This window comes from Galeopterus variegatus, unplaced genomic scaffold (assembly GCF_000696425.1).
Source record: "Galeopterus variegatus unplaced genomic scaffold, G_variegatus-3.0.2 Scaffold237, whole genome shotgun sequence".
NCBI lineage: Eukaryota > Metazoa > Chordata > Mammalia > Dermoptera > Cynocephalidae > Galeopterus > Galeopterus variegatus.
In genome coordinates this window covers 304,003-320,970 of record NW_007726348.1, presented here as the reverse complement: position 1 = coordinate 320,970, position 16,968 = coordinate 304,003, and the positions used below count along the sequence as shown (strand labels likewise).

The following is a 16,968-nucleotide window of genomic DNA, read 5'->3' as shown; positions in this document are numbered from 1 at the left end:
CAGCTCACACTGATTTTACTTCTTAATCTTTTGCTTTCTACCATAGCATTTTAATGGTTTCTCTTCCTGAGGTATTTCTTACAGTGTGATATGATTGAGCCATAACACCAGCTACATGATGATTTTCATTCTTTTTCTTTTCTTTTTTTGGTGGCTGGCTGGTAAGGGGATTCGAACCCTTGACTTGGTGTTATCAACACTGAGCTCTATAACCAACTGAGCTAACCAGCCAGTTAGTTCTCACTAACTATTTTTAAAGCCTTATTCATGAGAGCTGTTCTCACTAATAGTAATAGATTAAATATAGTGTTTTCCCTCTTCCAATTGCATTATATTTAATAGTGAATATTGTCTCCTTGTGACTTTTGGGTACCACTTTGTACCTCGCAGGTGCTATACAAAGAGGACCTGGGGAAAGCAACCCCCACACCCTTTACTCCTGAGATGGAAAGAGCCAAACGCAATCAAGAAAACTTTAGCTCGGTATTTCAGAAAGGAAAAACAAATCGTTAAAATTTTAACAAGACTGGCAAACATGGTTAAACCACTAATTTATCTTACAGTGTTTCTAAAACTTTTGTGTATCTTTTAAGATTTCCCCTCATTCATTTAAAAGAAATAAACCAATCCCATCAGCTCACACAGATTTTACTTAATCTTTTGCTTTCTACCATAATATTTTAATGGCCCACTCTTCCTGAGGTGTTTCTTACAGTGTGATATAATTGATCCATAAACCAACTACATGATGATTTTCATTCTTTTTTTTTTTTATTTCTTCTTCTTGGTGGCTGGCTTTAAAAGGATCTGAACCCTTGACTTTGGTGTTATCAACACTGAGCTCTATAATCAACTGAGCTAACCAGCCAGCCCTCATTAACTATTTTAAAAGCTTTCTTTTTGAGAGCTGTTCTCACTAATAGTAATAGATTAAACATAGTTTCTCTCCCCCCACCCCCAATTGCATTATATTTAATAGTGAATGTTACCTCTTTGTGACTTTTGGGTACCACTTTGTACCTCGCAGGTGCTATACAAAGAGAACCTGGGGAAAGCAACCCCCACACCCTTTACTCCTGAGATGGAAAGAGTCAAACGCAATCAAGAAAACTTTAGCTCGGTATTTCAGAAAGGAAAAACAAATTGTTAAAATTTTAACAAGACTGGAAAATATGGTTATACCACTAATTTATCTCACAATGTTTCCACAATTTTTGTGTATCTTATAAGATTTCTCCTTGTCCATTTAAAAGAAGTAACCCAATCCCACCAGCTCACACTGATTTTACTTCTTAATCTTTTGCTTTCTACCATAGCATTTTAATGGTTTCGCTTCCTGAGGTATTTCTTACAGTGTGATATGATTGAGCCATAACACCAGCTACATGATGATTTTCATTCTTTCTCTTTTCTTTTTTTGGTGGCTGGCTGGTAAGGGGATTCGAACCCTTGACTTGGTGTTATCAACACTGAGCTCTATAACCAACTGAGCTAACCAGCCAGTTAGTTCTCACTATTTTTAAAGCCTTATTCATGAGAGCTGTTCTCACTAATAGTAATAGATTAAATATAGTGTTTTCTCTCTTCCAATTGCATTATATTTAATAGTGAATATTGTCTCCTTGTGACTTTTGGGTACCACTTTGTACCTCGCAGGTGCTATACAAAGAGAACCTGGGGAAAGCGACCCCCACACCTTTTACTCCTGAGATGGAAAGAGCCAAACGCAATCAAGAAAACTTTAGCTCGGTATTTCAGAAAGGAAAAACAAATTGTTAAAATTTTAACAAGACTGGCAAACATGGTTAAACCACTAATTTATCTTACAGTGTTTCTAAAACTTTTGTGTATCTTTTAAGATTTCCCCTCATTCATTTAAAAGAAATAAACCAATCCCATCAGCTCACACAGATTTTACTTAATCTTTTGCTTTCTACCATAACATTTTAATGGCCCACTCTTCCTGAGGTGTTTCTTACAGTGTGATATAATTGATCCATAAACCAACTACATGATGATTTTCATTTTTTTTTTTTTTTTTTTTTCTTCTTCTTGGTGGCTGGCTTTAAAAGGATCTGAACCCTTGACTTTGGTGTTATCAACACTGAGCTCTATAATCAACTGAGCTAACCAGCCAGCCCTCATTAACTACTTTAAAAGCTTTCTTTTTGAGAGCTGTTCTCACTAATAGTAATAGATTAAACATAGTTTCTCTCCCTCCACCCCCAATTGCATTATATTTAATAGTGAATGTTACCTCTTTGTGACTTTTGGGTACCACTTTGTACCTCGCAGGTGCTATACAAAGAGGACCTGGGGAAAGCAACCCCCACACCCTTTACTCCTGAGATGGAAAGAGCCAAACGCAATCAAGAAAACTTTAGCTCGGTATTTCAGAAAGGAAAAACAAATCGTTAAAATTTTAACAAGACTGGCAAACATGGTTATACTACTAATTTATCTCACAGTGTTTCCAAAATTTTTGTGTATCTTTTAAAATTTGTCATTGTACATTTAAAAACAACAAAACAATCCCACCAACTCACATTGATTTTAGTTCTTTCTTAATCTTTTGCTTTCTACCATAACATTTTAATGGCTTTCTCTTCCTGAGGTGTTTTTTATAGTGTGATATAATTAAGCCATAACACCAAGCTATATGATGATGTTCAGAACTGGTTTTCTGCTCTTTGATGTCTGGCTGCTCTTTTGGCTCCCCTAGGTATTGTACAAAGAGAATATGAGAAAAGCAACTCCAACACCTGTTACTCCAGAGATGGAGAGAGCTAAGCGCAACCAAGAAAACATTAGCTCGGTATTTCCTAGGACTAAAAAGGAGTCGTGCAACAACGTGGAAAATAACATGTTAACATCATAAAAATGTGCCTTTGTCATTCAACTGAAAAACACACTAAAATTTAAAAAGAGAGAAGTGTAACATCTTGGAACATAACAATTTAACACCATAAAAACGTGCACTTTCTCATTCAACTTAAAATTTACACTAAACTTAACACAACTGTGCTTTTAAATTCCAAATGATCATACTAAAAGTAACAAGTTAATTGCACATGTTTTCTCTCCCCTTTTTATTTACTCTGAGATAGTTTTACATAACCAACTATAACAAATTGACTTTCTAACATTCCCAATCTTCTGCTCTCCCTTATTTTTAAGGTACCTTATGAAATGGATTATACTCTGAAATGGATGCCTACTTTGGCCTTGATATTTTGGGTTTTTAGTGTGTGGAGGACTTTGATGTCTTTATTAGCATACTGGTTTATAAAATCTGGACATAGCCTAAGAAAAATCATCACTTGTTTTAAAAGATAGTTCTTTTAAATTCCCTTTAGTATCAAAGTTAGTGCCAAATGCTATTGAATATGCTGGTGCTGGTGGTACAATTCCTAGCAAATTCAAGAATCTACTTTTTTCTTTTTCTTTCCAAAATCATACTGTGCCCTTTCTCCTTTGAAAATGAAAATTTCATTTTCAAAGTCAAAACAAGTCCTACGTTTTTGGCTGCAAGCCCCACCTGTCCTCATGCTACCCTGTTCCCTTGTTAGTCACTTAGTCACTTGGCTCGCCTGGTCCTTCCACCGACTCAATCTTCCCTCAGCAGCCCCTTTCACCTACAGAATGACAGCACCATGTCCCGTGCTCATTCATGGTCTCTCCGATCAGGTTCTTTATTCGGATAGCTTCCGGAAGCAAATACAAGGCAAAGCTGCTTATGTGTTGGACACCCCAGAGATGCGTCGGGTGAGGGAAACCCAGCGACACATCTCAACGGTGAGTCAGGAATTCTTTAGGATTGGTTGGAATCCTGTTGGAACATGTAGAAAGGGAAGTGGTCACACCTTATATGTCCATAAAGCAAATGCATGACATTTCAGGTGAAATATCATGAAGACTTTGAGAAACACAAGGGTTGCTTCACACCAGTGGTGACGGATCCTATTACTGAACGAGTAAAGAAGAACACACAGGACTTCAGTGACATTAACTACCGAGGTATTCAGAGGAAAGTGGTAGAAATGGAACAAAAACGGAATGACCAGGATCAGGAGACTATTACAGGTAACTGAGCCCTGGGGGTGGGGTGGGGTGGGGAATCAACTTTAAGGGGAGTAGAAGAACACAAAAGTGACATTATCTACATCAAATCAAAGTATAAACGACCTCAATCTGTTTTCATTAAGTATGAAAGAAAGTCCCTATTATCTCACAGTTTGCAGAGCTGACATCTTTCTACCTGATCTTTGTTCTCCTCTGAGGAGAAGACATGACCAGAACCTAAGCTGAAAAAGTGATTCATACTCCTGTGACCATTTAAATTGATGCCTTGGTGTTCAAGTTATTGGAGTCCAGGAACACCTGTTCTGATCACTGGTCTCCCTTTCAGGTTTACGTGTCTGGCGTACCAATCCTGGTTCAGTTTTTGACTATGACCCTGCAGAAGACAACATTCAATCTCGCAGCTTACACATGATTAATGGTATGTTATGCTGCAAAAGGTGTATAACAAAAATATGACCGTGTAGTGTGTTGGAGTCTGACTTTTAGGCTCTGAAGTTCCTTCCCTCCAGGGTTTTCAATTTTCTGAGTTGCCGATTTTGCATAAAAACACCTCACTGACTAACATATTTTCTACACAAGTTCAAGTTAGGAAAAGATAATGCTACACCACCTCAGTGCAAGTCTCCTTCAGGCCCCAGTATTATTATTTCTATTTTTTTTTTTTTTTTTGTCTCCTAAAGAAGAAAAAAGTAGTAAACCTTTTTATTGGAAAAATAATAACAATAAAATACATAGACAAAAGGAAAAACATGAATTTGACCTTTAGGAACTTTCTGAGCTCTCTTATGTCAAGGAAAATTATTCATTCAACAAAACAGGCTGTTCTGTTCATGATAAAAAGTAGAATAAAATGAGGGTACTTCAAAAAGTTCATGGAAAAACAGAATTAAAAGATAATGCAAAATTTTCCATGAATTTTTTGAAGTACCCTTGTATGTAGTGCCAACCCTCAAAGAATTTATACTCTAGTCTAGTGGTAAAGGCAGAGGAGTAAATCCACAGTTACACCTTGACACATGCAATTGTAAAGGTCTGCCTACGGTATTGTGGGAATATAGAGAGAATACCTATATTAATTTGGAAGTTAGGAAGGTCTTTCTAGAGAAGTTGAAGATGGAATGTAAACGTGAATATTACTATCTATTCATTTTGGTGAGCCAGGAAAATGGGCAGGGTGGAGGGAAGGAATAGTAGTTGACACTCTTGGATCTGAAACCTGGCTGTACCACTCGACTGTTACATGACCTTGGCCATTTATTTAGGTTCTCATATATAAAATAGAGAAGACAACCCATACAGCAGTAGAGTTGTGAGGGTATACTCCATGGAAAATTACCTAAAACCATGCTTGGCAAAAAATAACAGCTGAGATTGTATTACTGTTAGGCATTCCTACTACAGAAGTTTCAACTTGGCTACATCTCTCTTAATCACATCTCTCCCAGTCCAAGCTCAGCGCCGGGGCCGGGAGCAGTCGCGATCTGCCAGCGCGCTGAGCATCAGTGGGGGCGAAGAGAAGTCTGAGCATTCAGAAGCTGCCGACCACCACCTCTCCACCTACAGTGACGGGGGCGTCTTCTCTGCAGCCTCACCAGGTACAAGCTGATGGCGTTGACTTTGACAGTCATGGCTGGCCAGCTCATGGATGGTTACTGTAAGAGATGATTTGAGTAAAAATAAATCAATAAATAAATCTTGATTCCTCTAATGAGAAAAAACTAGAATTAGTGGAGGGTTACATGAAGTTAGATGTTTCATTTTCTTTAATTTTATTAGATCCTCCCTTCTTGGAAATCATTCTTTTTAAGTTGGGGAAAAACACAACACAGCTCAGCTGCTAAAAACAGATTAAATGATGTGTAGCCATGTTTTCTCCTTACAAACTATTTTTTTTCCTTTTCAGCTTACAAACATGCAAAAACCATAGTGCTTCCACAACAACGATCATCTTCAGTTGCCACCCAACAGACAACGGTATCTTCTATCCCTTCTCATCCATCTACTGCTGGAGTAAGTAAATAATAAAGAACTTACTCAAATCATTCTATTTTTTCATATGTGCGAAAACGATTATAGGTATTCTCATCTTTTTTTTTTTAACCAAACCTTCTAGTAGGTTCTATAATTCTCTTTTACTACATGTCAGTAATACCAGAAAACCAAACCTGAATTAATGAAAAAGCATTATGCAATGATTAAACAAAGAAACAAACAAACAACTAGAGCAAAGCATCAGTTTTGGATCATTGACTTCACTGACTATCTTAAACTAAACATTTGGTACTTGGGATTATTCTTTAAGAATACATAATATACATACACACGTGACATATCTTAGATCTCCTCTATTAATATATATATATATTAATATATATTAAAATATATATTAAATCATGTTCACAATTCATCAGGCTACTTTAAAACTCTTAATTTAGGACTGGCCAGTTAGCTCAGTTGGTTGGAGAGTGGTGTTATAACACCAAGGGCAAGGGTTCAGATCCCCATACTAGCCAGCTGTAAAAAATAAAACTCTTAGTTTAAAATTCTGACCCCATTCATAACGTTACAAAAACATAAAGCTTTAGGACTAAAGTGAACAATATTTATATTAAGACAACTATCCTTACTAAGGACATAAACGAAGATCTAAATAACTATTGAGATATTATATTTCAAGAAGGGAATATTGTAACATTGTCATTTCTCCTGAAATAAATCAATAAATTTGACAGTTCCAATAAAAATCCCCATAGCATATTTTATTTTATTTTTTCTAAAAAGATGACCTGTAAGGGGATCTTAACCCTTGACTTGGTGTTGTCAGCACCACGCTCTCCCAAGTGAGCCACGGGCCGGCCCTCTCAATAGCATATTTTAAAAATGTGCATGATAATTCTAAAATTTATTTGAAGGAGTAAAGATGCAATAATAACCAAGCAAATTTTGAAAATGATGAAAGAAAAAACCATAAAAGAGCAAAACACACTACAAGATTATTATAATTAAATAGGGATTTGGTATGGTAATAGACACACAAATAAATGAAGTTCAGAAATGGACCCTAAAAGAATTACAGATCAGCAGGAAAGGGATGAGTTATTTAATTATATGATCTTGGGATAACTAGTTATCTATTTAGTAATAATAATAATAATAATAAAATTAGATACCCATCTCAAAGTCTACTTAAATTGCAGCTGTACCAAAGATTGAAATGTAAGAACCAAAATTTTAAAAGTATTGCAGAAAAATAGAGACTACTTTTATAGTATTGTGGAAAGACTTCCTAAGCAAGTTCCAAGATCCAAAAGTATAAAGGAAGAAAGACTGACAGATTTGACTATAGGATTTTAAATGTTTCTATAACAAAAAGAAACATGTCAGACTGGGAGAAAATATTTACAGCATATATAACATAAACATTAGTATCTAAAAAGCATAAAGTATCTAAAATTCAATGACAAATTATTCCCCTCCCCTCAAAATAAGAAAGACCTGAAAGAGTATGAATAGACAATTTATGGAAAAAATAAAAATGTCCAACAAAAAGAGTGTTCATCATGACTAGTAACCCAGACTATGCAAGTGAAAACAATAGTAAAATATGATATTCGAACATTAGAGTATCAAATGCTTTTAAAAAATTTAAACACATTTTGACCTAACACTTTCAATTTAAAGCTCTTTCTTCAGAGATTATTTGCCCAAAGATAAACGCTAGGATGTTCATTGTAGTGTTAGAAAACAGTGACAACTAAGTGTCCATAAAAATGGAAATGCTGAATTATTTGTGGTATTAACAAAATGTGGAATTCTCTCCAGTGGTCAAAAAGAGTAAGATAGATCAATATTTATATGGAAAGACTTCTAAGCTATATTAAATGAAAAGAATAAGCCAGAGTATTACAGGTTTGTTCCACTTATTCAGGGGAAAGGAGAAATCTATTTGTGAATATGAATATCTGTGTGTATGTTTCACAATGCAAAAAAATGTATATGTATAGATTACAACCCAAATTACTAACCAGTGGCTGCTCCTAGAAAGAAACTTTGGGTATTTTCACTTATTATTTATACCTCCAAAGCATTAAATTTTTTTTAAAAACTTTGTGTTGAATAGTCTCTCAGAACTTTTACTGGGCCGGCCCGGTGGCGCACTGGATAAGTGCACCGCTTGGGAAGCGCGGCGGCGCTCCCGCCCGAGGGTTCGGATCCCACATACAGACCGGTTCCCGCTCACTGGCTGAGTGAGGCGCGGGAGCAACACCGAGGGTTGCAATCCCGTTGCCGGTCCCCGGTCCGGTACGGGGGCAACACTGAGGGTTGCGATCCGTTGCCGGACATGGAAAAAGACAAAAGACAAAAAAAAAAAAAAAAAAAAAAAAAAAAGAACTTTTACTACTGGTATGCTCCAAAATTGCCAAAGTGAGAGATGACATGCAATATTGCTATGGTTTTTAAAATTCTTCTCTAGAGTTGACTCCCTGAAAAAATAAATAAATAAAATTCTTCTCCAAAACAGAAGATTAACCTCCCCAAAAAGGAAAGGCCACAGTCACATATAAAATTAGCACATTCTCTTTTTTCTCTTTGAGTATACACAGTTTCGTGGATATATAATTAACATAGTATTAAGTTCATAATTTAAAGTATACAACTCAATGATTTTTAGTTCATTTAAAAAGTTGTTCAGGGCCGGCCCATGGCTCACTCGGTAGAGTGCGGTGCTGATAACACCAAGGCCGCGGGTTCGGATCCTATATAGGGATGGCCGGTTTGCTCACTGGCTGAGCGTGGTGCTGACAACACCAAGCCAAGGGTTGAGATCCCCTTACCGGTCATCTTTTTCAAAAAAAAAAAAAGTTGTTCAATCATCACCATAATCTAATTTTAGGATATTTTCATCACCATAAAAGAAAAAAAAAAAACAAACCAAACCTTGTACCTGTTAGCATTCACTGTCCATCCCCATCCTCTCTCTTCCAGCTCCATCCAATCCTAGGCATCCACTGATGTACTTTTTTTTTTCTTTTGGCTGCTGGTGGGTATGGGGATCTGAACCCTCGACCTTGGTATTATCAGCACTGTGTTCTGACCAAGTGAGCTAACTGGCCAGCCCCCACTGATCTAGCTGTACATAGTTGTCTATTTGGAACTTTTCATATAAGTGAAATCACATAATATGTGGACTTTAGTGCATGCCTTCTTTCACTTAACATTTTGAGGTTTATCTGTTATATCATATATCAGTACTTCATTCTTTTTACTACCAAATTATAGTTCATTGTATGGATGTACCACATTTTGTTTATTCATTCATTGGTTGGTGAGCATTTGGGTTGTTCCCACTTTTTGGATATTATGAATAAAACTGCTAAAACATGCGTATACAAATTAGCGTGCATATACATATTTTCATTCCTCTTGGGTGTATACCTAGTGGAGGAACTGCTGGGTCATATGGTAATTCCATATTTAACATGTGATAACTGCCAAACTGTTTTCCAAAGTGGCTACATCATTTACATTTCCGCCAGTAGTTCATAAGGGTTCCAATTTCTCCACATCCTCTCTAACACCTGTTATATGTCTTTTTGATTATCATCATTCTAGTGTGTGTGAAGTGGTGTCTCATTGTGGTTTTGATTTGCATTTCCCTAATGACTAAGACGTTGAGCATCTTCTGTGCTTATTGACTGGCTATTTGTCCGTCTTTGGAGAAATGCCTATTTCATATCCTTTGTCTTTTTATGTGTGTGTTGAGTTGTAGAAGTTCTTTATATGTATCCTGGACGTTAATCTCTTATCAGATACATGATTTGCAATTTTTTTTTTTTTTACTTTTTTGGTGGTGGTTGCACATATTTAAGTTGGAATATGTGAAATAGGTCATGAGAGAACTCATAATTGTTCGGGTTTGTCATTGCAAATCCAATAAATAAAATTTTTCCTTTTTTTCCATCTCCTTAAATAGAAAATCTTCCGTGCCATGTATGACTACATGGCTGCTGATGCAGATGAGGTGTCCTTCAAAGATGGAGATGCTATTGTAAATGTTCAAGCTATTGATGAAGGTTGGATGTACGGTACTGTGCAGAGGACTGGCAGGACTGGCATGCTCCCAGCCAACTACGTTGAAGCTATTTAGGCACTTCAAAGCATCACAACTGTATGCACGACCTACAAATCCTGCAGTCAATATTTCAGTTTAGACTCTCCACTATTACTCAAGTTCTCAAGCTGCCTAACGGTTTTTCTGTGTCTATATGATTTATGGTAGTACCACCCCTTGTTTCTGTATGAACCCCAATAATTCTCTAGTAAAACAAATGTTGGTATCACTAATCTGTCCAGTTATTGAACTAGATTTACATTTTCATTATTTTCTGAACTTGCACATAAAACTTGAGACACTAAGCTTATAAGTTCTCTATTTTAAAAACTGCCACTATCAAATTTTCCTTTGGATTTAAAACAATTTCAATATTAGGATAGACATTTTAAAAGCTTCTCTAATGTTATATTATTGCTGTATCAACCCAGTCTTTCTCCATAAAAAATATTTAACATTATTTCTTTTCTAAAACAGGGATTCTGAACATGGCAAACACATTAAAGGAAAAATGGCAGAGATATTCATCTTTTCCTTTCTTACTGAATGCTAATGCTTGTATTTCTAATCCAGATATGAAGTTATAAAACTGATAGTCAATATAAACTGGTGATAAATTGGTAGCTAATAAAATTGATAATTCTGCAACAAACTGCATTGATGGAATGAGCATTCTTTATTTTTTATGCTTTTAAGATCTACCAATAAAAAATTAAATAAAGCAAATTCCTTACACTAGACTTGACTACAAAAACTATCTACATTTAAAAAAAAATTGTGCTGTTAAAAATGCACAAGAGTAGACATTCTCAAAACTCTTATCCATACTTGTGTTCAGCAAGCTTCCCTTAATTTTAGAAACAGCCCTTGGGGAAAAAAGAAAAAAAGAAAAGGCAGGCCGGTTAGCCCAGTTGGTTAGAGTGTGGAGTTATAACATCAGAGTCAAGGGTTTGGGTACCTGTACTGGCCAGCCACCAAAAAAATAAATAAACAGCCTTGGATCCAATCCTAGTCTCAGGAGATCTTTCCCATTTGTATCCAGTGGGGCAGTATGTGGAAAAGGTGGTTAAAGAGGTAAAGGTGGAGAGACAACCAGTAATGGCATCATGCTTAAGTTCACAGACCACCCTTCCTAAAAAAGCAAAGATCTGTCCCTGTAACCTCAGAGCTGTAGCAATGCTGTGGTCTCAATTTTCTTAAAAGTGTGTCTCTGAGAATAACAGGGAGTGCTCTAGCAAAGAGAGTGCACATACTTGCAAATGATCAGGAAATACATCTGTATGCCAGGCTAAATGCTAGATGCTGAAGTTCAGATGATGAACATACAGTTCCAAGAAAAGACAGACCACTGTTTACATAGAAAACCATTTACCTAACAAGTTAGAAGCGAAAAGGAATGAACCTGAGTGTTGTAGGAAACTGCCAGTTGGTGATGGGCCGGTGTCCCAACACATTATGGAGTCATTGCTGTCGCCTCTGTGGGGCTGCTCTTCTGCCTGCCCCAAGTCTACAGTCCCTGGGGCCTGACGATCCTGTCCATGTAGAGGAAGGAAGGATTCCTGAAGTCTTGGAGAAAAGCTTTTGTGCCCTCTGGTGGGACTTACCCCCTCATATTCATAATTTTAATTTATACAGTGACCACCTTGGAAGCAAATGCCTCTTGTATTATTCTGTACGTAGTCCATACCTGAGGGTTGTAAATGAGTTCTTTGCATAAATGAAACAAGTCTGTTTTTGATCTTCAAAAACAGAACAAAATAGACCATTCCTAAGCATCCCAGTGGTGAGAGATATTACCACTCTCCCACTTCCAAATCTTCAATCTTTGTTTAAACTGGGTAAAAATCCAAACTAAGCTAGGCAACAATCCCATCATGCAGTTCCCCCCGCCCCTCCACCCAAATGTTGTGAACACCTAAAAAATATGCTTTCTCAGTTACAATGGACTGGTTTAGTTTTAAATTCCCTATTTACTTTATAGGCCTGCCAAAATACACTTTGCAGTTGCAATTACAAGGAAAACAAACACAACTTTTAATTCTAGACTTTTTCTAAAGCTTGAAAAGTGTTCAACATATATACACATTATCTTCCATCTTCCTGTCTATATCCACCACCCAGCCTTAAAAATTATCAACTCCTGGTTAATCTTGTTTCCTCTCCACCCCACCAATGCCCTCCTTCCATTCCCTTAAGTGAATCCTGTTGGTCATATTTTAGTGTGCTTCTCAAAAAGGACTCTTAAAATTAACACACCTTAACAACTGGCAATCTATGTCTAGTCTTCAAATCTTCCCGTTTTCTTCCAGGCATCAGATACTGGGAAAGTCCTCTGTATGTAATCTCTATCAGACTCAGGATTACAAGGCTACAAAGGCTACAAAGGCCTCAGTGACCATTAAAAGGGAGCAATTACATCCGTACATTACACCTGAGCCAAAACTAACTCACAAATGTTATGGGTTCTATCATGTCCCCCAAAACCCTTATTTAAGTCCTAGGCCAGTGCCTCAGAATGTGACCTTATTTTGAAACAAGGTTGTTGCAGATATTGGCTAAGATGAGTTCATTAGGGTGGGCCCTAATCCAATAGACCTGGTGTCCTTAAGGGTAACTTTGGACACACATGTACATGAGGAGAAAGCTATGTGAAAAAGTGGAGATTAGGGTGATGCTTCTATATGCCAGAAATGTCAAAAACTGCCAATAAATCACCAGAAAGCTAGGGGAGAAGCATGGAACAGACTCTTCCTCACAGCCCTTAGGTGCCAATGCTGCTTTTAGTATCGAGAGCTATGAATGAATTTCTGTTGTCACTCAGTTTGCAGCACTTGGTTGCAGCAGCCCTAGTAAACAAACACAGTACCATTCAACATTACTGATTATCTAAAACTATGGATTTAGAAGACTGTGGAACCCATAAAACTGAATAAGTCAGAGAACTTCTATGGTTATAAAGCAGATCATATGGGGTAGGGCAAAGAATATGAATGTTCATGCGTTGGTGGTGAAGGAAAACAATGTTCACTTTATGTTGGTATTTGGATAACGCTATTCTTACTTCATGTCTCATTAAAACAAACAACAAAATAAAACAAAAGCAATTATCAGAATTTAGTTTTTATAGTTTTATTTCAGGTAAAAGTGCATTTCTTTAAAAATGTTTCAATAAAAGTCAACTCCATGATTCATGAAAGGTTTTATTTTGGATCAATGTAAGATTCTCCCTCCCTCAACAAAGTCATAATGAACCAGAAATGCTAACTTTTTCAGTGTAGGTCTGCTGCTTCAAACATTGTATAAAGCATTACACAATCAAAACTGAGAGCACCCCTACTTCCCATCTGCCAGCACAGTTAACTGAGAAACGAACAGGTACTTCTGTTAAGTTTTTGACATAAATCATTTGAAAGATTTATCAAATATAAATACTTTGTGAATGTAAAACTAAGCTGTCTTAAGAGGTTACCAAGTGATGGGGACAAAAATATCATAGGGTTAATAAATGACTGATTTGGTTTCTATCAGTCTTTTTCTAAGTACCTATCAGTCAGGTCTATCCAAAGGAGGTAGTGTTAAGATACAATGAAAGCAATAAGTAACTAACCAATAAGGAAAGCAAACCCCTATACCCCAATTTACTTCACAGGTGTGATTAACCTATTAGTGCCAGATGCCTTTCGTGCAGACCATTAAGGTCCCTTGATATCATGGCTAACACATAATTACAGTTTAAGTAGAAGAAAAAATGTGTACTTAAATAGTACTAGTATCTCTTAATATGTATCTGAGCAATAGCAAAAGACAAATGAAATCAGGGCAACCCATTTTATAAAAAATCTAAATAGGGTTAACAGAAATTAAGGAATCAAGACTCCATTCTGTCAGCGAGAAGCAAATAACCAAATTGACTACATGCCAGGTATGAACAAAACTATCCTCTGTAACAAGAATTGACACTCTGGAAAAGGCCAGAAAGTACGTATTTCAGGCGTCGCAGGTAATACAGCCTCTGTCAGACTACTCAACTCACCCACTATAGCAGGAAAGCAGCCAAAGACAATACTAGTTAACTGAGCATGGCTGTGTTCCAGTAACACTTTATTTCTGGATACCAAAACTTCAATTTTATATATGTGTCACAAAATATTCTTTTTTTGTCCAATCATTTAAAAAATGTAAAAACTAGTCAGCTTAGGAGTACAAAACAACAGGTGTCAGGCTACAATTTGCAGATTCCCTGCTATATAAAAATTTACTAGTTAAGACTGCCATCCTTCAATTTCTATACTCAAAAAACTGATTCTGCTTCTAATTCCATTTTCTTTTAGAAAACTCTGTCTATAAAAATAAATTGTTTAAACACGTTAACTATTCAATTATGTATCAAGTTATTACACTATATTCCATTTTCAGTTCCATAACAATATTTTGGAGGTAGACTTCCTGGTTATACATTGTTTATCCATTTAAGAAACAAAATTATCTTCTGAAAATTATTTGCTTACTATTTTGGGGGGGACAAATTAATAATGTGTATTAAATAATCACTTGAAATTTGTGCACACCAATTTATAAATAGAATAGCTCTCAAGGACCACTGGCTGCAAGCTATAGTATACAGGACTGCTTGTCCCTATACTAAATGAACTAATTGCATTATTATTATAACAATCATTATTAAAATTTCAGCTCTATCTGCCTGTTTTTCTTCATTTTATCACTTCTCAGTGCATCAACTTTTTTTTTTTATCAGCATATAATCTTAATGTCTAGTAAGGCTTTATCCACAATTACAAATCAGCACACTGTAGCCAAAAATAATATTCCTTCTGCTACAAGCAGAACACAAAGTTGCAAAGACTTTTTTCTGCCCTGTGACATCAAAAACTGAAAATATTGGGGCCGGCCCATGGCTCACTCGGGAGAGTGTGGTACTGATAACACCAAGGCCATGGGTTCGGATCCCATATAAGGATGGCCGGTTAGCTCAATGGGTGAGCTTGGTGCTGGCAACACCAAGTCAAGGGTTAAGATCCCCTTACCGGTCATCTTTAAAAAAAAAAAAAAATCCGAAAATATTGCCTTCAGTTTTACAGTCTCAGATAAGAGGGGTTATCTTTCATTCTAAAGGTATTTTTCAGGGGAGTAAGCATTTACAGCTGAGCATGTCATGTTTGATTTTAATTGTTCTTTGGAGAGAGAAAGGAGTAGTATATAAAGAAAAAATGGTTAAGACCACTTGGTAAAGTTTAACATTGTATTAAACTGAGTAAACTCACAATTCTGTTAGACTACTATACTGCAAATATCTACCGATCTCCAAACTGGATGACTCAGATTTTAATGGATACTTTTATAAAAAGCATGGCACATAACAGACATATTATTAACTGGGCCATCTGAAACCATGAAACTCAATTTATTTTACAGATCAAGCAATCAATAAATTTTGAAAAAACAATTTAAAAACCCATTACTAAACTGTTGGCTACATTTTCTTTAGTGCTTTCAACGAAGGCAGTTCTCACAAACAGTATTTAAATATGTGAGGGAATTCTAAGATCTTAACAGAATCCCAAGAAAAACTCACTTTTAGAGAATCAAATTATTCAACTGTACCTTTCAAACTCCACATTAATTTTTCATCCATGTAACATAACAGTACGTTAAGTCACCAGAGGTCTTCAATAAATTGACAGGCCATACCTATCAGATATGACTTCATCATTATGGCATTACTAACTTCACTGCCAAATCAACCTTAAGAGGCCTGTTTTCCATGTTTATTAATAATGAAGACCCATAATAGAACAAAAGATATTTAGAGAATATTTTTAAAATTTGAAAATCTTTATTAACAAGAGAACATAATCCACACTCATGAGAAAATACTGCCTAATCTGCTTTATTAATAAGGTTCTTTATAACATGAAATCCTTAAGCTAAGTCTACTTATTTTTTTAAAAAATGTCTTCCATATTTTAAAAAGGCTCCAAGAGGCAAAATTCTATGCTTAACTTTAAAAATTTTTTTTGAACTGTTAGTTTGAAGAGTTCAAGACCAGTCTGCAACCCCAGTTCATAAACTTGAAAAAGTTGTAAAAGTCTAGCTTATCTTTTGTGGCAACAATTTTAAGTATTAAATCTGCATCAGTTATCTAATTCACAGCCTGAAGCCTCTTAGTGCTATCTACGGGTGCAGTCCATAGACATCAGCATCTGTATGGATCACCTAGCAGTCTGTCAGAAATGCAGACTCTCAGTTTCCATCACAGACATCCTTGAATCAAATCTGCATTTTTACGTGCACATTCAAATATGAGAAGCACTGTGTTGAAAAATCAAAGCTTCACTAATGTATGTGTACAAAGTATTAAGACCTTTCTAATGGCTTAGGAATAAAATAGACATGGGTGGTGGCAATGAGTGAACAAAATCTCCCCCCCCCTACTCAAGTCTTAGCCAACAATCACCATTTTATAGTCTCCTAACCTAGCTGACAAATTACCTCCCTGAAAACCAATTATGAAGAATATGAGATAAAACCTAGGCTTTTCTCACTAAATTAAAATCAAAGTCAAAGCTGTAAGGAATGGCATTAAGAGAAAATATTAAGTCATTTATACTTTCTCTTAAATTTCAACTAAGCCAGCATTTTAAATAGCACTTATTTTTAATTATTCTCATTTCTTTACCTTAAAAAACACAACTGCAGGGGCCGGCCCGGTGGCGCACTGGATAGTGCGCTGCTTGGGAAGCGCGGTGGCGCTC

General features: G+C 36.2%; 1 protein-coding gene across 1 annotated transcript in view; it reads left to right on the top strand.

Annotated features, from left to right (window-relative positions):
• The window catches only part of NEB (nebulin), a 225,660-nt gene extending 214,813 nt beyond the window's left edge, over window positions 1-10,847 (top strand). Inside the window, exons 140-147 of the mRNA XM_008566372.1 lie at window positions 1,028-1,120; window positions 2,723-2,815; window positions 3,688-3,795; window positions 3,900-4,083; window positions 4,409-4,501; window positions 5,529-5,678; window positions 5,987-6,093; window positions 10,058-10,847. Of these exons, the coding sequence (XP_008564594.1) occupies window positions 1,028-1,120; window positions 2,723-2,815; window positions 3,688-3,795; window positions 3,900-4,083; window positions 4,409-4,501; window positions 5,529-5,678; window positions 5,987-6,093; window positions 10,058-10,231 (1,002 nt within the window). The 3' untranslated portion in view covers window positions 10,232-10,847. The remainder of the gene's footprint in view (window positions 1-1,027; window positions 1,121-2,722; window positions 2,816-3,687; window positions 3,796-3,899; window positions 4,084-4,408; window positions 4,502-5,528; window positions 5,679-5,986; window positions 6,094-10,057) is intronic.
• The last annotated feature ends 6,121 nt before the right edge of the window (window positions 10,848-16,968 follow it).